At 38.0% G+C, this 22,146-nt stretch overlaps 1 protein-coding gene across 1 annotated transcript in view; it reads right to left on the reverse strand.

Annotated features, from left to right (window-relative positions):
* RAB10 (RAB10, member RAS oncogene family) overlaps positions 1-22,146 on the reverse strand; it is a 63,286-nt gene that overhangs the window by 10,155 nt on the left and 30,985 nt on the right. Inside the window, exon 2 of the mRNA XM_006046226.4 lies at positions 10,301-10,361. Coding sequence (XP_006046288.2) covers positions 10,301-10,361 — 61 coding nt within the window. The remainder of the gene's footprint in view (positions 1-10,300; positions 10,362-22,146) is intronic.

The raw sequence follows: 22,146 nt of genomic DNA on the forward strand, positions 1-22,146 counted from the left end.
AGTCTAAGGAAATTAAAAACCTACCAATACTGGATGAAAATCTGAAAGGGAAAACAGTATAAAGTGACACATAAAATTCTTAAAGTTACTTAAAAATGAATACCAGCCAAGTGTAAAATCTGTAGGAATTCCATTTATTTAGTGATCTAGTTCTAAAATGTAATACCAAAGAATGTAGAATTTTTAGAACATTAAAGGAATACCCGTATTAGAGCCATATTTATCTTTGGAATCATTTACAAAAGTTGTATAGATAACCTCATTTATAAATAACAAGACAAAAATATGTAAATAGTGGTATTTTTCAATGCCTTCAAATCAAAGATTTAAGAAATTCTGTTCCTGTAATTTTTCCCTCATTTGCATCACCAATTTATTCTTTTTATGGATTATAATTAACATATATACATGTTAAGGTCTCCCCTTATCCTTTCTTAAAAAAGCAAACTTCAAACAAACAAAAAAGCCTCACTTCCAATTCCACACCCCTCCAACTAACACTGCATTTCGGTTTCCCTTCTCAGCAAACTTTTTTTTAAGTTTTGTTTTAATATAACTATAGCCTCACAGGATATTTCAGAAAACAGTACAAACAGGTCCTGTATAGTCTTCATCCAGCTTTCCCAAATGGTAACATCTTACATCATAGTACAAATTGACACTTGTACAATCTATAGACCTTAGAGTTTACTTTTTTATATGCACTTGTGTATGCACATACATGCACTGTTCTCTGCAATTTCACGGCATATAGATTTTGTAGTTACTACCACAAAGAAAGCAGAAACTGTTCTATCATTCACTCTTCCACTTCCTACAGCCCCTATACCCTGGCCAATAATTTGTTTTCTATTTTCTATAATTCTGCCATTTCTAGAATGTCATATAAAACAATCTTCTTGGTATGTTTTTTTAAATCAGAAGAAAATTACAATGTTGTGTTGGTTTGAATGCAACTTTTTCAAATGGTTATTTACTTTTTCCAGCATAATGCCCTTGAGATTTATCCAAGTTGCTGCATGTAATACTAGTCTGTTTCATTTTATTACTGGGTAGTATTCCATTGTACGGAAGTATCACAATTTGTTTAATCACTTGCCCATGGAAGGACATTTGGGTTGTTCTAGTTTTGGGCTATTACAAATAAAGTTGATACAAATATTGATTTGTAAGTTCATAAGTTCATTTCTCTGGGATGAACATCCAGGAATATTACTGCTGAGTCAAATGATAAGGATAGGTTTAACTTTATAAGAAACTGCCAAACTTTTCTAAAGTGGCTGTGCTACTTTACATTCCCACTAACAATGCAGGAGACCTATTTCTTTGCATCTTCTTCAGCATTTGGTGATCTCACTATATTTTATTTTAGTTGTTCTAATAGGGCATGCAGTGATATCATCAATTTAATTTGTATTTCTCTATCCAACCAGTCAATCCTAAAGGAAATGAATCCTGAATACTCATTGGAAGGACTGAGGCTGAAGCTGAAACTCCAATACTTTGGCCACCTGATGCAAAAAACTGACTCATTCGAAAAGACCCTGATGCTAGGAATGGTTGAAGGCGGGAGGAGAAGGGGACGACAGAGGATGAGATGGTTGAATGGCATCACCGACTCGATGGACATAAGACTGAGTAAGCTCTGGGAGTTGGTGATGGACAGGGAAGCCTGGTGTGCTGCAGTCCATGGGGTTGCGAAGAGTAGGACATGACTGAGCAGCTGAACTGAACTGATGACTAATCGATGTTATACATTTTTTCATGTTATTAACTGTCATCCATATATCCTTTCCAGTAAAATGTCTGTTTGTGTCTTTTCTGTGTCTTCTAATTGGATGGTTTGCCTATTTCTTTCTTCTTTTTAAACTACTGAGTGTTGAAAGTTCTTTTTACATAAAAGTTCTTTGTCAGGTATTTGATTTAGAATTATTTTTTCCAGGTCTATAACTAGTTTTTTCATTCTTTTGACAGGGTCTTTGGTAGACCAAAAATTTTTAATTTTGTTGAAGTCCAATTTATTAATTTTTAAATCTTTATGGATTGCGATTTATAGTGTTGTATCTACTCTTCACCTAATCTTAGTTCCCAAAGATTTTCTTCTATGTTTTCTTCTCAAAGTCTCATAGTTTTGCATTTAAACATATGATATAGTTTCGATTAATTAATCTCACTTAAATGAAACATGCAGAATAGGAAAGTCTACAGAGATTAGTGATTGCCCCAACTGAAGATGGTTTGGATAGGATGGGAAGAGGCTGCTAAAAGGTATGGGTTTCTTTCTAGAAGTATAAAAACGTTCTAAAATTGTGATGATGGTGAATATACCTTGGAAAATTACTAAAAAACTAACTTTACATTTTAAATGGGTGAACTGTATGTGAATTATGCTTCAAAGTCATTACAAAACAAGTGGAAAACATGACAGTTTAAAATACAAACTAAACATACCAATGACAATTCATTATAACCACAACCAATTCCAAAACCCTTGCCCTGAAGTTTACAAAGTGTTAACAGAATTTGCACTTTTCACCAGCCCCTCAAATTCTGAGGCACTCTTTTTCCCTGAGAGCTTGAGCCACGTTTTTTCATGTCCCCAAATTCACAAGCTTGGTCTCACCTGACAGCTTCTGTACTGGCTATGCTCACAAGGGCAAACATACATGGCTGACACCTCATCTTTGCATTTTAACCATCACCTTATCAGAAGTCTTCTCTGTCCTCCAATTTAAATAGTCTTCCAATATCTCTCCATTCCATCTCCTTACTTTACTTCACTTCTCTGCAAAGCACTTATTATAGATTTATTTACTGCCTCCCATGACCTCTAAAAGGTAGGTCCCATCAGAGATTTGTCTTGTTCACTGTAGAATACACAGTATTTATCAAAAAAACTGCCCCCAAAATGTAATGTAATCAAAACAAATAAATTATATATCATTTAAGAAAACCATCGAATAGACATGCAATCAGTTCTTCTATGTTGTATCCTAGAATTAGGTTAGACTACTAAGGGACTATACACATAAGAATCTGTATTTATGTATTTATATACATTCTTATGCCACAATTTTTTATCTCCATTACCTCCATATTATGTCAAAACTACTGAGCTAAATCTAAATCAGTGGCACCTAGAGAGGAAATTTTATGTTATAATCCTGCTTAGTTATGAAATACTAATATAAAAGATACTGAAATATTAATGTCCCCTCCAAAAAGATACTCATTATTCAGGTTCAGAGTTTTTGTTTTGATTAATGGCATACTATTCCATCTGTTCTCTGATTTTTGTCTCTTCCATTTTCCAAAACTTCTTCCATCCTATCTTCCTTCTTTTTTATATGCTCTCCTTGCCAAGTCTTTTAAAATTATCCTTTTCCTGGATCCTAATATCAGGCCTAACAACTGTTAAGGCAATCAACAACTTATTTCAAACTAGATAGTCCCTGTCTCACTACCTCTAGGCTAATTGTGACCCTTTGCCCAGAGGAACCGGAGAAAGCAATGGCACCCCACTCCAGGACTCTTGCCTGGAGAATCCCAGTGACAGGGGAGCCTGCTGGGCTGCCGTCTATGGGGTCGCACAGAGCCGGACACGACTGAAGCGACTTAGCAGCAGCAGCAGCCTAGAGGAACAAACAGCCACAGCTGCTAATTCACAGTCAAATTATTTTTAGGTTTACATATACACATACACCCAGGTCTAAAGACTGGTTGACTCCAATCACCAAAAGCAGGTGTTTCTTATCTGAAGAGCAATCACACATTGTGCATGTTCACATTATCTTTTTATGTCCCATATGACAGGTTTTTTTTAAGCCTGTTTTCAAAAACCACTCAGTTTTCCTCTATTAAAATTTTTTTCTTCTCTGCCTGTGTAGTATAATTAGGCTTCTGAACTTATTAATCAATGGCAATAGAATTTCCCTTACATAAAATAACAGGTGCACAGCTAAGAGACTGTTATAAATCCCTATTTTTTCCCACTGACACATAATGAATGGAGTGATACTTTCCTAGAACGAAAATAGCGTATTTCCTTAATAGTTTAGACCCACACGTAGGGTCAAGGAAGCTGTGTACTCTGGATGCTATTATGACAGTTATTTTCAGTATGGCACTAACAGCACTAGAACAGCCCAGAGACAAAATCAACCTGCTCTGCAAAGCAGAGACTTCAAATTTCATGACTTTATGTTTTTGGTAACATAATGAAGCTATTCTTTACTTTAAAAATTAAGATGCTAAATTTCTCACATTGAGGTTTTTTTCAAAAAATTTTTTACCTATTTACAACTGTGCTGGGTCTTTATTGCTGTGCATCAGCTTTCTTTAGTTGTGGCGAGCGGGGACTACTCTCTAATTGTGCACACGCTTCTCACTGCAGTGGTTTCTCTTGTTGGGGTTCCCAGGCTCTAGACCACAGGCTCAATAGTTGTGGTGCATGGGCTTAGTTGCCCAAAGCATGTGAGATCTTCCCAGACCATGGATTCTTTACCACTGGTCCACCAGCAAAGTCCACACTGAGTTTTATTTTAACAAGATTTGGATTTCCTCACTGATACGCAACTTCTCTACACCGAAAATACCATGAGTTGAAATTATGCTCATCTTCATCTTCCAAAAAGGGTCAAAAGTCAAACAAAGCCTGATAACTGCCCTTGCAGAGATTACATTCCAGTGGGGGAAAGGAACAAGTAATACATATGATCCCAAATTGTGACAAATGCTAACAAGGTAAACGGTGGAACGATCAAGAATGACATAAACGGGAGGGAGGAAGAAATCTAGATAGTATAATCAGGGCAATCCTCTCTCTAGAGGTGATGCTGAAGGTTGAGTGAAAAGTATGAACAGAAATCAATCAGTTACTCAGTCAACAAATACATATTCAGCATCTGTATCTGCTAGGCTCTGTTGTAGGGAGTGGTTATATAGCCACAAATCAGACAGACGGGATCCCTACCTTCAAAAAGCTGATATTCTAGTGGGGGGAATAAGAATGAACACATTTTTTAAATGTGGTAAATTTAGATACTAAAAAATACCATGATAAAGATAAACTAAGATAAGCGTGATCATGCCTAAAGCAGCGGCCACCAACCTTTTTCGGAATCAGGGACAGGTTTCCTGGAAGACAATTTTTCCATGGACTGGGGGTGAGGTGGAGTGGGATTGGTTTGGGGATGATTCTCGTAAGGAGCAGGGAACCTATATCCCTCACATGTGCCTTTCACAGTAGGATCTGTGCTCCTATGAGAACCTAATGCCGTCACTGATCTGACAGGAGACAGAGCTCAGGATGCAAGTGATGGGGAGCAGCTGTAAATACAGATGAAGTTTCCCTTCCTCAACCACCCACTGATCCCTTCTTGCTGGGCAGCCCAGTTCCTAACAGGCCACAGATCGATGTCAGGGGGATTGGGGACCCCTAGCCTAAAGGACTGGGGTGGCTTTAGCTAGTTATCAAGCAGGACCTCTCTCAGAGGGTAACAATGAACTGAGATTGAACAAGCGACAGCAGCATCACAAAGATCTGATGAAAAGCATTCCAAGCAGAAGGAACAGGTGAATTACAAGGGCCTGAAGACGGGAACACGTTTCCTGCAGACAGGAAAAAAATGGCCACAGTGGCTGGAGCAGAACTGGTAAGAGATGAAGTCAGAAGGGGCTGTAGCCAGAACCTGGAATTTTAAAATTTATTTATGTTGAAATGAGAAGCCTCTGGAATGGAGTGGTACTTCAGAATGCTTAGTCTAGCTACAGTTGGGTGGGTTAAGGTATGTACAAAGGCCAGAAAAAAGCTTGCTGTGTCCATGGAACTGAAAGGAGATCACCTGAGGGTAGAGACTATATACACAGGGAGCAAAAAATGAGGTCGGAACAACGGGCAGGGGCCTCCTCTGTAAACTGTGGAAAGGAACTTGGATTTGGAACTTCGGTTTTCATTTGAAATACAATGGAAAGTCAAAATGGCTATAAATCGAGGAAGGAATGACAACCATGATCATATTTATATTTCAAAAAGGTTACCAAGGCCATTACTTGGGAAAAGTACTGGAAGAAGGCAAAGGCGAAGTAAGGACTAGTTAGAATATTAAAAGCCTACTGCAATGGTCCAAAGAGGTAATGGAGGACCAGGGATAGCAATGGAGACAGCAAACTGCATTGGGATTCCAGACATATTTTAGAGATAGGATCAGTAAGACTTGCTAACTTGAAAGCTGGGGTTAAGGGAATGGGAAGACTCAAAGATGACTTCCATGTATCTGACACTTCATGTAGGTAAATGGTCAATTCCTCTACAATATGATCCTACTGGTTTCTGGTAACTGTGTTGATGCTAAAATGTGTTGCTGGTACAAGATATAGATGTTGACAGTGGCAAACATTTCTGACACCTCCCCTCCCTCAACAATTAACAAAAAGGGGAAAAAAAGAAAAAGAGAGAGAAAAAAGGCAGACTTGAAGTAACTCACTAACTGTTTTCCTCACTACTCTGGAAAATTTAGTGAGTCAAAGATACTTTAGTAGAAACTTTCTAGAGATCCAGGACTTAAAAAGCCCCAGCTGCTTCTCTATGGGCCCAAACAAGCTAATTTTAGGCCCACACACTTGTGCAGGACAGGTGAGACCCTTATGCAACAGTTAAACTGAAAGATTCCTGGAAAGAAAGCAAGAAGTGAAGATCACTCAAGTAAGAAAAAAAGACACAGCTTTAGTAGCACAGTCTAAAGACAGTTTCCAAAACAAATATTCAATCATAGAACAATTTTTCATACCGAAACAAGAACCTGAATATATCCATTCAAACTAAAGAGAGATAAAAATCACTGTGCCTTTTTTGTAGCACAGCATTTTGAAGCAAAGCATTTAAGTTGAGAATAGCCTTTTGAATTTTTAGAACAATCATTATAAATTATGAGTAATGGGGTTTTTCACACTAAAAGCCTTCCTGAAACACTGTGCATATCCCAGATCTTTTAACCTAGAGCTACAAGACTTTTTTTTCTTCCCTGGAATATTAACAAGCACATCAACTCAAGCAAAGAAATAAAATCAGCTGGCATAATGCTAACCTCTTATATTAAGCACAAATTTTAACCAGTCAACTCATTTCTGGTCTTTATAAGCAAATGATAGTTCAAATTAAAAGCAGTCATCTGTATACATGAAAATCTAAACTACAGCAAATTTTCCTTCCAAAGTGTTTGGAAGGAAACGGTTTCTATTAAAATTTTGTAAAAAATTAAACAACTCTAAATTATAAATGTTATCACTTCTGTGCTATACTTGAGTCTTATAGAAACAGTAGTAATCTTTTCTATATTAATCTTGAAAGCTATACTGGAAGATTTACTATTTCAAAAAAGCATCTTCTGAGGAAGGCTCTTTTTAAAACCAAGTATTAGTTAATATGTTACACTTCTAAAAGCTAGAGACTAAAATGATGAGGGGAGGGGAAAATGTTTAAAGTCACGAGTCAAGACACAGAAGGGAAAGTCTGTGGAGGACACAGTGTAGAGGAGAAACTGCACACTTAGCAGGGCAAAGGTCTGATGCACTGCATGAGGAAACACACACACAGGCTCTGCTTCTGCTACATACACACTCACATACACGCACGCATACTGAGTCACAGTGTAATATGTATCTTAACTATTGTCAACAAGTTCGAAAATTATTAGCATAAACACTAACTGTATCCCCTGTATAGTTAAGAAGAGAGCCAATCAGTGTGGCAGAGCTTCAGAGAGGGCTTGAAAGACACATGTTTTGTAGGGACATGGTCTGAATAAGACCTGAGGCTAAGAATAAATAAAGGAGGATGGGAGGGGCTGGTTGAAATTCAGAATACTAAACAACTGACATCTTTTCCCTTGAGATCATTTCAATTATAATGAAATTATATATGAGACATTTCATTTGCTGAGTTATTTCCTAGCTAAAGAGAAGAAAAGAAAAAAAAAAAACAAAAAAACAATGATCAAGTGGACTGGGCTTCAGAGAACTATTAAATTTAGGAAATGCTTTCTAATCTTTAAAAACATTTTTATTAAATTTGAAAGATATTACAAAGACTGGACTTCTAATTACATGGTCAGGTAATGAAGACATCCTGATTAGACATATACCGCTTCTAATTATGCCTAACTTTTGAAACTATCTTTTGGATTCTGAGACAATGTCCTCTCCTAATTCTCCTTCTAACTCTCCAACTACGACTTTGCAATTTCCTTTGTTAGCTTGTTCCTCTAAATACGTTACTATTTTTAGGGTTTTAAACTCATCATGGGAGATCCCCAAATAATAACACCTGATTTCTTGAATTATGCACTGAAGATTGCTCCAAGTGCTTTACATGGACCACTAATCCTCATAACCATTCCATGATAGATCCAATTACAGTAACTGCCAAAGATAGTGAACAAGTGAAGTTGTTCAGTCATGTCCGACTGTTTGTGACCCCATGGACCCCACCCCATGTGACCCCATGGAGCCCACCAGGCTCCTCCATCCATGGAATTTTCTAGGCAAGAGTACTGGAGTGGGTTGTCATTTCCTTCTCCAGGGGATCTTCCCGACCCAGGTATGGAACCTGGGTCTCCCACATTGAGGGCAGATGCTTTACCCTCTGAGCCACTAGGGAATCCCAACTACCAAAGATAACATGAGTTCAAATTTAACACAACTGTTGACTGGCAATGAAGAAAGAAGAATGACAGTTACTGGAAAGAGTGACAAAATCAATCGACAAACTACTGTTTACAAGAGGCAGTACTGCGATTAAGAATGTCACTCCCAACCTTACGTTCAGAGCATGTAATGCCTCCCAGCTCTGCTATTAACATCCTGTAAGACCTTTGTTTAAACTATTTTGAAATAGTTTTTCATAAAAAAAAAACTCATAAAAAAAAAACCACACACACACAAAACTATTTTCTGAAACTATTTCAAAATGCCTCCATCTCCTTATCTATAAAATAGGAGTAATTCAAGAGAAAAGGAAGCATTTGTAGCAGCTTTATGGTGAATAAAGTTGTTGTATGTCTTAACAATGGAATACAACTTAGTAATAAAAAGCAATGAACTTACTGCTACACATAAAATCATTGATAGCTTTCAAAATAATTATGCTAAGAAGCCAGACTCCTCCTTCTCAAAAAAGACAAAGAAAGGTAACACATTATATGACTGCATTTGTATACAGTACTAGAAAACGGAAACTGGTCTATAGTGACAGAAAGCAGAGAGTGGTTGCCTGGGAGCCAGGGATAGGCAGGAGGGAGAGATTACTAAGAAGTTTGAGGCAACTCCTGAGGTGATGGATATGTTGGTTATCTTGATTGTGGTGATGGTTTCACAGATTTATACATATGTCAAAGCTTATCAAACTGTAATGTGGGTGGTTTACTGTATACTAGTTATACCTCAGTAAGACCGTTGGGGAGGGGGGGAGAAGGAATAATATACATCTCACAAGTCATTGTGAACACCTAATAGTCACTGAAAATACAGATATTATAATTTTAAAGTCTATGATACATACTTGAATGCAAATTTAAAGAATTTTTTTTATACTTCAATGGGTCAAACCCTTTACAAACTAATGAAAATAATGCTAAAGCTTATAAAGATTTATACACACTAAGGAAAACAAATATTTTAGCTTAAGACCCTCTAAACAAAAAAAAAAAAAAAAAAAAATTATATTAATTTTTATATGGTGCTGCAGAGCCAAGTATTGTGCTAATGGCATTATACAGATTACTTCATGTAATCCTTTTTTTTTAATTTTTTTTTTCATGTAATCCTTGTAACAATCTTTTAAGATAAATGATATTATCTCCACTTTACATGTGAAGATATAAGGGCCTCACAGTGGTATGTAACTTACCCAAGTTCATACTATAAATGGAAAAGGTAAAACACTCAAGTCAGCTCTCATGGACTCCAAAGTCCATGATAATTTTTTTTTAAAACATCACTGAGGTGGGAGGGGGGTTCAGGATGGGGAACACATGTATACCTGTGGCGGGTTCATGTTGATGTATGGCAAAACCAATACAATATTGTAAAGTAATTAGCCTCCAATTAAAATAAATAAATTTATATTAAAAATAAATAAAATTAATTAATTAAATAAATAAATAAACATCACTGAAAGGTCACCTGACTACTGGCTTGGAAAGGGAAGTCTCCTAGAATTAAACAGTTGACAAGGAAGGATTTCACTAATGTTCAGGAAACTTGGCATTCTACTACATAAAGTAAGTAAATTAGAATCACTTACCATATCTGTAGCTTGATCTTCTTTCCTTGTAATTCAACTGTTTTGATCTTAAAGTCTATTCCTACAACACAGGGAAAAAAAAAAGGTAAGTTGTATCTATGGCTCTGAATGTGGCTATACTAAATTTAATTGGCATAAAAACACGCTTTCAAAATGTCTGGTTCTGGAAATTTACTATGTATGCAATTTTGAGCGAAGTGCCCAATTTAAAACATATGTAAGATCCAAGATAGAAAAGAATTATATAGCTTTTTTACAATTAGGAAATTGAAAGAAAATTTTAATATCTAATATTTTAATGCAAAAGAATAAAAAGATGTTTCCTTATTAGCAAAAAACCATTGCCTTCAATAACTTGCAGAAAAGAGTACTACCAGGGATAAACAGGGTCATTTCATAATGATTAACATGTCAATGAATTAGAAGGCATAAAAATATTATATGTTTATGCATCTAGTAACACAAGAGTTTCAAAGTACATGATGCAAAAGTATTATAGATCCCCAAGGACCTGTCTCGCTCTTTTTACCAACTAAATCTTCATCTAAGCCCTTTCAATTTGTTTGCTGTTGCTGCTGCTAAGTCACTTCAGTCGTGTCCAACTCTGTGCAACCCCATAGACAGCAGCCCATCAGGCTCCCCGTCCCTGGGATTCTCCAGGCAAGAATACTGGAGTGGGCTGCCATGTCCTTCTCCAATGCATGAAAGTGAAAAATGAAAGTGAAATCACTCAGTTGTGTCTGACTCTTCGCGACCCCTTGGACTGAAGCCTACCAGGCTCCTCTGTCCATGGGATTTTCCAGGCAAGAGTACTGGAGTGGGGTGCCATTGCCTTCTCCGTTCAATTTGTTTCCTACACCCAATCAAAAGGAAAAAGGGCCATTTGTCTGACATTTATAAACCTCAAACTATGTCTACAGCCTGTATTTTTGTTTCTCTGGGAATTACTGAAAGAAAAAAAAAAAACAACATCCTAAAACGACCTGGTTGTCAAGACCAACTCTGAACAGGACTGAACAATCCAACTAACCCAATGAAATATAACAAGCAAACAAAAAAGGAAACCTAGAGGAAATGGGGGCAATGCAGAGGAAAAGATATAGTTTCTTTTATCTTCTCAGAACAAGACAGAAGGGAAGGAAGTGGGGAGGAAGGAACAGAAATTCGAACTAGAAAACTCCCGGAAATTAAAAAGGCAGAAATAATACATTCAACAGAAAGGTTGTAAGGGAAAAATGAGATCTCCCAGAAAATACAACAAAATGACAAAGAATGGAATATATGTGAGACATGCATGTCAAGGCAGAAGATCAAACCAGAGGCTGACATCTAACTCAAGAAGTTCAAGAAAGGACTTCCCTGGTGGCTCAATGGTAAGAATCTGCCTGCCGACTCAGGAGACACAGGTTCGATCCCTGATCCTGGAAGACCCCACATGCCTCAGAGCAACTAAGCCGGTGCAGTATGATTACTGAGTCTGTGCCCTAGAGCTCAACAGCCACAACTACTGAAGCCCAAGCCCCCTAGAGCCCATGCTCTGCAACAAGAGAAGCTACCACATAGAGAAGCCTGCACACCACAACTAGAGAGTAGCCCTCACTCACCGTAACTAGAGAAAAGCCCGCACAGCAACAAAGACCCTATGCAATGACAGAATCAAAGAAACAGAATCAAAGGAATCTGAGACTGAAAGACTCACCAAGCGCCTAGCATAATGAATAAAATAATATCTATACCAAGTTATACCATCTTGAAATTTCAGGGCTAAAGATAAATTTCAGGAATAATATACACAAAAGCTTGTAGAGAAACAAACTAGGCCAAATTAAATAATCAAAAACAACAACTCTGAACAACTCAACAACACTAGAATCCAGAATACAAAAAGGTAAATAAAAAGTATTTTCAATCTATATCCAGCCAAAATCAAATGAGAGAGTAAAATAAAGGTATCTCCAGACATGAAAGATCCCAAAATATTTAGTTCCCATGTATTTTCTAAAACAGTTATGAGGAAAGGTTGCTTTACCAAGAACAGGAAGAAAAGAAATCCAGCAAAGAGAGTGATGGAGGGAATTCCCTGACAGTCCAATGGTTTAACTACTGTGGCCCAGGTTCAATCCCTGGTCTGGGAACTAAGTTCCTGAAAGCTGCATAGCATGGCCAGAGGAAAAAAAAAAGACTGATGTAAAGGGCAGTTCAAACTGGCCAAGAGAAGCCACCAGTTCAAAAGAGAATGACGACAGAAAACAACAAGACAAAATGCAGAGAAAGGGTCCAAGAGGTATGCCTCCTAAGATGGAAGGGAATGAAATGGTATGACTGAAATTTAAATGAAAAGAAGAATTCAGAGTGTCTGGTAATTCCATTGCAGAGTTTGGGATAAAGTATGAATGGTCTCTTGAAATCTAAGCAAATGTAACAATGAAGGGACTGCAAGATACAGTGAAAACAGAAAGCTGTCCAAGAAAGGAAACACAATTATAGTACACTACTTGGCTTAGCAGTTAACATGTGCTAGAACTAACTTTAAGGAGAAGGCAATGGCACCCCACTCAAGCACTCTTGCCTGGAAAATCCCATGGACGGAGGAGCCTGGAAGGCTGCAGTCCATGGGGTCACTGAGGGTCGGACATGACTGAGCGACTTCACTTTTCACTTTCACGCACTGGAGAAGGAAATGGCAACCCACTCCAGTGTTCTTGCCTGGAGAATCCCAGGGATGGGGGAACCTGGTAGGCTGCCATCTACGGGGTCACGCAGAGTCAGACACGACTGAAGCGACTTAGCAGTAGCAGAACTATTTGAGAAGATAAAGGGAGAGGTGCCAACAATGTCTCATATTATCAGAGAATTTACTTCTCACATTTCATAACAAGAGAAAATTTCTCAAATTAGCTTTAAAAAAAAAAAAGTGGAATATGGGGTTGAATATTGGGAAAGGTTAACACACAAGTGAGCATGGGGCAAGGATTTATTGCTGCTGCTGTTGTCCTGAACTACTATGTAACTTCTAAAACTCTGCAAGTATTTATTACATTAATAGAAATAAAGATTAGGTTAACAGAGGAGGAAGTATGTTTACAAATGTTCTCTCTACTGTGCAAGCACTCCAACTTGATCACCGAATTTCTAGCACGGCCCCAAGCCACCCCTACTGTCTTATTCCCTCCAGTCTCTTCTAACAGTCACTCTCAAACACAACTTTTACAACTGTGCACTTTTCTAATACCTTTGTCACGCACTTTCCACACCCCCATAGGTTGGAAAAACCTACACTTGAAGACAAAACAGAAAACTTTTTGATACAATTTGATCAGAGCAGAATTGATAGCTCAGCTGCCAAGGGAAGCTAGGAAAACCTATCATCCTTTAAGATTTTGCCAGGAGGAATCAGATTCTCCTGCAACACTATCATTTCTTAAATTACCACAGACTAGAACAGAATCATAGGGTTTAACTCAACCAGAGATTTATCTCCAGGTTTTGCTTACGTAAAAACATACTAGAGGAAATCCTCACTTTTTACAGACTCCTGGGATCCAGTTCAAACGGTATTTCAATTTACCACAGTCTAGCCCATTTATCAATTTTCAGTTGCTCAGGAAAGTGAGAAAGTATCAGCCAAAACATTTGCTTTAATGATGCTACAGAAGCACCATCCAATGGCAAGAAAAATAACTGCAACTTCTAGTCACTATAAAGAGTAGTTCTCCAAAGCCTGGCTTCTGATGACACATCAATGGTAATTAATGCAAGTAGAAATAACCTATATAATAAACTCCAGACAACAAAAGTTTAACAACTTATAGCTAAATAATCAGTATCTGCGGTTTTTACAAGTGAAAATCACGAGTTTTCACCACACCAGGAGAGGAAATAAGAATTGCACACCTGTAATTCTTTGAAAGTAGCTTAGTCTGATATATTTATAAGGCCAAGTCTAGTCATAACCCACTCCAGTACTCTTGCCTGGAAAATCGCATGGACAGAGAAGCCTGGTAGACTACAGTCCATGGGATCGCAAAGAGTTGGACATGACTGAGCGATTCACTTCACTAGTCATAACAGCACAAATTTTGAAAAGGCTATTTTCCAATATGCACATTAGCTTCCTTCAGATCAGATCAGTCACTCAGTCGTGTCCGACTCTTTGCGACCCCATGAATCGCAGCACGCCAGGCCTCCCTGTCCATCACCAACTTCTGGAGTTCACTCAGACTCACGTCCATCAAGTCAGTGATGCCATCCAGCCATCTCTCATCCTCTGTCGTCCCCTTCTCCTCTTGCCCCCAATCCCTCCCAGCATCAGAGTCTTTTCCAATGAGTCAACTCTTCGCATGAGGTGGCCAAAGTACTGGAGTTTCAGCTTTGGCATCATTCCTTCCAAAGAAATCCCAGGGCTGATCTCCTTCAGAATGGACTGGTTGGATCTCCAAACGCAGAATGCAGAAAAGTTCCAAGATCCTTTCATTTAATAGTAATAGCTTAGTAAACACTTTGAAAATTTACAACACACTAGGTACTGGTACTGTTTTAAGCCCTTTGCATGGATATCTCATTAAACCATCAGAACAATTCTAGTTCATACTATTATTTCCATTCTACCAATGGAGAATAAAATCAAAACCAACAACAGCAGCAAAGGAAAAATCAATTAACACTAATGTTTACTGGATAATTATTAAGTATTTTAAGCATTTCATGTGTAATACTTCATTTAATAGTAACAAAAATCCTGATAAAGTACTAACATGCCTATTTTTTAAAAATTTCATTTTGGCCATGTGACACAGGTTTTAGGATCTTAAGTTCCCCAACCAGGCATTGCACTGGTCCCTGGCAGTAGACTACTAGACTACCACTAGACTACCAAGGAATGTCCCTAATATGCCTATTTTACAGAGAAGAAAACTTAACAGTAATTTACTAAAGGTCACAGAATTAACAGATGGTAAAAACCAGGACTCAATTCCATGTCTGTTTGACTCTAGGCCATAAGGCCATACACATTCAACCATTTTTCTATCGAGGTAAAATTCACGTAACATAAAATTTACCATTTTAAAGTGAATGATCCAGTATATTCACAATATTGTGTGGCAAAACCTCTATCCAGTTCTAAAACACTTTTATCATCTCAGAAAGAACTCCATACCCATTAAGCACTGGCTTTCCATTACCCAACCCCCACTCCCCCGGAAACCACCAGTCTGCATTCTGTCTCTATAGATTTACCTCTTTTGGGTATTTCATATAAAAGAAAGCATGCAACGTGACCTTTTGTGTCTGGCTTCTTTCAGTTAGCATATTTCCAAGGTCCATCCACTTGTCACATGTATCAATATCCCATTACTTTTTATGACTGAATAATATTCCACCACATGCATATAGATCATAAATTGCTTATCCACTCATCTGATGATGGACATTTGACCACATCCTCCTTTTTGGCCTTGGTAAAGAATACCCAGGAATATGCATGTACATTTGTATATATCAGTACCTGTTTTGAATTCTTTGGGTTATACATAAGGAGTGGAAGTTCTAGGTCATGTGGTCATTTTAGATTTAACTTTCTAAGGAACCACTGTTTTCCACAGCAGCTGAACCATTTTACATTTCCACCAGCAATGTTTGAGCATTCAATTTTTCTACATCCTAAAACTCAACATTCAAAAAACTAAGATCATGGCATCTGGTCTCATCACTTCATGGCAAACAGATGGTAGAAAAATGGAATCAGTGGCAATTTTATTTTCTTGGGCTCCAAAATCACTGCAGATGGTGACTGCAGCCATGAAATTAAAAGACACTTGCTCCTTGGAAGCAAAGTTATGACAAACCTAGACAGCATTTTAAAATGCAGAGAGATCACTTTGCTGACAAATGTCCATACAGTCAAAGCTATGGTTTTTAAAGTAATCATGTATGGATGTGAGAGCTGAATTAAAAAGGCTGAGCACCAAAAAATTTATGTTTTTGAACTATGTGCTAGAGAAGACCCTTCAGAGTTTCTTGGACAGCAAGGAGATCAAAACCAGTCAATCCTAAAGAAAATCAACCCTGAATATTCATTGGAAGGACCGATGATGAAGCTGAAGATCCAATCCTTTGGTCACTTCATGTGAAGGGCCAACTCACTAGAAAAGACTCTGATGCTGGGAAAGATTGAGGCAGGAGAAGGGGGCAACAGATAAAGAGACGGTTGGATGGCATCACTGACTCAAGGGACATGAATCTGAGCAAACTCAGGGAAATAGTGAAGGACAGGGAAGCCTGGTGTGCTGCATGGAGTTCATGGGGTTGCAGAGTCAGATACAACTTAGTGAATGAACAACAATTTTTTAAAATGGTTATGCTAGCAATTTATAATACACATTTTTAACTTAGGACAGTCTACCTTCAAACAGTATTATACCACTTCTAGTATTAATACAGAAGTACACTTGCCCTTTCTCCTATTGTTGTTTAGTTGCTAAGTCATGTCCGACTCTTTTGCAACCCCACGAACTACAGTCCACCAGGCTCCAGTCCATGGGATTTCCCAGGCAATAATACTAGAGTGGGTTGCCATTTTTCTCCATATCTTCCTGACCCAGGGACTGAACACACATCTCCTGCATTGCAGGCAGATTCTTTACCACTGAGCCACCAGGGAAGCACCTTTCTCCTATGACTGGACTATTTAAAAAATGTTTCTCTTCTATGTGTTACACTTCCACATTTCCCTAAATATGAATCCTACAAAACATAAAAACTTTTTGCTTTAAATAGCCAACTGTCTTTGAAAGAAATTAAAATTTAAGAAAAAGGTATTGTATATTTCCCACATATTTATAATTTCTTAATCTCATTCCTTTGTGTAGACGAATGATTTTCTTCAGCCTGAAAAACTTCCTTTAACATTTTTAATAGTTCAAGATTGCTGAAAAGAAATTCTCTCAGCTTTGACTGCAAAGTGTCTTTATTTTGGCTTCATTTTTTAAATATTATTTTTGTTAGGACTGAATTCTAACTTGAAAGGAAAAAACTATGTAATTTTATTGTCTTCTGGCTTACTCTGTTTCTACAACTCTTGCCCCCCATTTTGGGAAAACTGTAGATTTAAGAAACATTTTATTTTGAAATTATTTTACAAAAAAGTTACAATAGCTCAGAGTTTACCTATATGTTTGATGCAGCTTCTTCTAATGTTGACACTTACATAACCATAGTATATGCATCAAAAATAAGGAACACTGGTACAAAGCAATTAATATATAACTACAGTTATAATCCACCAGTCTTTTTTCTTTTTTTTTAACTGATGTCATTGTATTCCAGGATCCAATCCAGGTTCCCACTCTAAATTTAGCTGTCATGTGTCCCTAGCCTCCTCCAATCTGTGAGTTACTCAATCTTTTCTTGTCTTTCATGACCTTGACACTTTTGAAGAATACTGGTCAGATTTTAGTAGCAGTCTCCCTCAATTTGGGTTTGTCTGCTGTCTCCTCATAATTGAGTCAAGTTTTACATTGTTTTTGATAAGAATACCACAAGAACACGACAGATGTAATGTTCTGCCTTTCTTGGTTCATTATATCAAGAGGTATATATTATGGATATCTTCTTTCTGTGACATTAACCTTAATAACTTGGTGCAAGTGGTATCCACAGTCTCTCTCACTCTCAATTTACTGTTTTTCCCTTTGTAATCAATAATTTCTTAGAGAAATTCTAATTAATAGTATCTCTGAGACTATGTAAATGTTTCTCATCATATCTCACCCACTGACTTTACCTTCTATCACTGGATTGCCTGTAACAATCATCACTGCAGTATTCGCTTACGAGTGATTTTGCTTCAGTCATTGTTTCATACTTACTAACTGGGATTCTTCACTTACAGTCTGTCCCTTCTACTTACCTATCATTTGTTTGTTGGTACACATACCAATATGGACTAAAGGATGTTTTTATTCTATTAATAATAATGCAACACTAAAATTATTTAATTCCAACTTCAGACATCAGAAGCTCTTTCAAGTTGATTCTTACATCCTTTTGACGTTCCCATCCTTTTTTGAGCACATCTTTGTTTTCTGGCAGCTCTAGGATCATCTTGGATTTCCTATAATCCAGTTCTGAAATCAGTCAGTTCTTTTATGAGCCCTGGTTCCTTTTGTTGAAAAACTGAATGAAAAGGCCAAGATCTGGGCACTAGATATGCTCACTGCTACTGGCACATCACTGCTTCTTCTAGGCATTTCCACAGGACAGAGAAAACATATTCATGTATGCTAATCCATCTGCATTTCCACAACCATCATAATGCATCTACATTAAAACCATCAGTTTATACTGATATTTCTGATTCCAATTCAACATCAGAGTTCCTTCTAGTCTTCTTCCTTCCTTACCTGTGACCTCTTTAACAATTAGAAACCTGGCTCTCATTATCTAAAATATATTTACTGATACGTTCAATCTTAGTATATAGTTTCTGACTTGCTAACCCATACCCTTATTAGAAATCAGATATACTAAAATACACACTTACAGTCCTTTTTATATTTAGTCTTACAATATCAAATCAGAATAGATACTTTGATTATCTTTTTCTTCCTTCTGTGTGGTTATGTTGCTCATTTGCTGGCTTACATTGTTTAATAACAAATCAACATTTGCTGTAATCTTTGTTCTTTTCCAAGTATAATATGGTCTTTTTCTCCCCTCTGGCTTCTCTTGAGGTTTTTCTTTGTAACTGGTTTTTAGCCACTGATGTGTTTCAGTGTGCCTTTGTACTCATCCTTCCTAGTTTTATAAGATCTTCGGGATTAAAGTTTTCGTAGGTATTTGGGAAATTTCTAGCCACTATTTCTTCAAATACTTTTTCTGCAACCACAGCATCCCTACCTCCCATCCTGGACTCCAAATGCACATATATGAGACGACCTGATGATAATGTCCCACATGTCACTGAGGCTCTTTTTGCCCCGAGACGTTTCCCCCTGTGCTTCATTTTGGACAGTTCCTATTACCTTACACTGATTTTTTTCTTCTGCAGTGTCTTTTCTTCTTTTAATCTGCTGTTAAGCCCATCAGCTGAATTTTTCTCTTCCGATACTATGTTTTTCTGTTCTAGGAGTTTTTTACTTGTGACATTTCTCTCATGTTCACGCTTCCTTTCAATTCCTTAACTTAGCTCCATCTTAAAAATGATGTCATCATCTCTGTCACTTCTGGGTCTGTTTCCATCAACTGATTTTTCTCCTAGTTAAGGGTTACATTCTCCTATTTCTTCATAGGTCTAGTAATTCTGGATGAGATGCTGAATGTTTTGTATTTATTAATAGATGGATTCCTTAAATGTTGAGATTTGTTCAGCTAAATTAGTTGAGAATCAGCTGAATCCTTCTGAGGCCTGTTTTTCAGCACAGTTTTAAGGTGGAGCTTGAGTAGCCTCTTCTCAAGTTATTTTGACTCTATCCTTAAAGAGTGCCATTGCTGGGGACTCTCTCAAATGGTTCTGATATTCAACAAAGTCTCTCCATTCTGGCTGGTCAAAACTAGAAATGTCTCCCAACCAAACGTGAAGTCCCAATATTCTAGCAAGTCTCTGGTAATTGTCCTTCCTCTAATAGTTGTTTTTTGCCCAGCCTACAGAGATCCCCTGGAGAAGGGAAATGCTGCCCACTCCAGTAATCTTGCCTGGAGAATTACACGGACGGTATAGTCCATGGGGTCGCAAAGAGTCCAACATGACTGGAAATTAGTGCAAGAAACTAGAGCAATGGTCCTCCCTTCGCTATAGGGCCAATCATACACTGTTACCAAAGGTGATAGATGACAAAGAAAAGGTGGAAAGACTGAGTCCTCAGGATCCAATCAATATAAACACTACCACTGCTACTACAGCCTTTCACTTTACCATTCCTTTTTTTTTTTTTTGGCTGTGCTGAGTCTTTGTTGCTGCATGCGCTTTTCTTAGTTGTGGTGAGCAGGGACTACTCTCTGTTGCAGTGCGTGGGCTTCTCATTGCAGTAGCTTCTCTTGCTGCAGAGCATGGACTCTAGGGCACATGGGATTCAGTAGTTGTGACACATCAGCTTAGTTGCTCCGCAGCATGTAAGATCTTCCTGGATCACAGATCGAACCTGTGTCTCCTGTGCTGGCAGGTAGATTCTTTACCACTGAGCCACCAGTAAAGTCCTTACTGTCCCCTTTTAAAGCCCCAAAGTAGTATGCATGTTTTTTGGCCTTTAAGTCACTTTCCTTCAAATCTCTTGAAGAAATGTTGCTTTGCTCTCTCACAGAGGCATTACTTCTGGGACACTGCTATTTCTCTATAGGTTTGTAGGACTCCACAAACCATCTCTCGAACAATGCTAACATAAGAACCGAAAAGACAACCCACATAAACCCCTTAGTACAGTTTCAAGCATGTTAGCTAGCCTAAGTGTTAGATCGTATTACTTTTATTACAGACAAGAAATGAAGGCCAAGAGATGAAGTCATTTGCCTATTTTAAAAAATTCATTGTTAACCAAGCTATTTTTCTGTCTCCAGTATAAAGTTCTGTCTACTATTATACTGGGCTTCCCTGGTGGCTCTGACAGTAAAAAATCCGCCTGCAATGCTGGAGACCTGGGTTCGACCCCTGAGTTGGGAAGATCCCCTGGAGGAGGGCATGGCAACCCACTCCAGTATTCTTGCCTGGAGAATCCCCAGGCACAGAGGAGCCTGGCAGGCTATAGTCCACGGGGTCGAAAAGAGTCATACAGGACTGAGCAACTAGGCACAGCACAGCACTTCTATACTACCAAAAGATTACTACAGAGCAGAACAAAGGAAGTATTTCAGTTTATAGTCTCTGGAATTAGTTTAAAAATCCAAGGATTTATTCAGTCACTCAACTCAATCTCTCCATTCCATAACTTTTATCAATTGCTCTTTCTTCTTCTCTTTGTGCTATGCTACAGAATGATGATGACAGGCACAAATCTAAGAAGTTCAAGCCCACTTCTAACTCATACTGGTTTATATCAACCTCCCATTAATTGGTTATCTTGGTTATCTTTCACTGCAAGCATAGAACAAACAAGGAATTGTTTTTCTATTTAGAGGGCTCCCAAGACTGCTAAAAACAAAGCACTCTACTTCTAAACTGTTAAAATTAACCATTTCTAAATCAAATAGAGAGTAACAATTATAATAACAATATAGAAAGCATTAATTCCAAATTGCCTGAAAGGAGCACCCTCTTATTTGCCCTTTACATTTCCTAAAACATCCCACATGCTGCACAGTGATTCCATGCACGCCCACAGAAGTCTTCCTTACCTAGATTTCAAGTCACAAGGTTGTAAAAAGCTAGATATAACATGAAAATACTAATAAATAGAGAACTTACTATCATCTACGTCTCAGCCATCACATGGACATCCTTATTATGTCTCTTACTATATGTTCCAATAATACAGTGTAAATTTAGTTATAAACAGAGACTGGAAATCCAGTAAAAGATGCACTGGGACGACAGGGAAGGAGTTCCCTGGTGGCACAGTAGACAGGAATCTGCCTGCCAATACAGAGGACAAGGTTTCAATCTCTGGACCGGGAAGATTACAGATGCCATGGAGCAACTAAGCCCGCACACCACAGCTAATGAGCCCAGGCACTCTGGGGCCCACGAGCCGCAACTGAGCCTGTGGTGCTGCAACAACTGAACTCCATGTGCCCTCGAGCTGCACACAGCAACCACTAGGCCTGCGTACCTAGAGCCCGGGCCACACAACAAGAGAAGCCATGGTGAGAAGCCCACACTTCACAACGAAGACCCAGCACAAAAAAAAATAATAAAA

This window comes from Bubalus bubalis, chromosome 12, assembly GCF_019923935.1.
Source record: "Bubalus bubalis isolate 160015118507 breed Murrah chromosome 12, NDDB_SH_1, whole genome shotgun sequence".
Classification (NCBI taxonomy): Eukaryota; Metazoa; Chordata; class Mammalia; order Artiodactyla; family Bovidae; genus Bubalus; species Bubalus bubalis.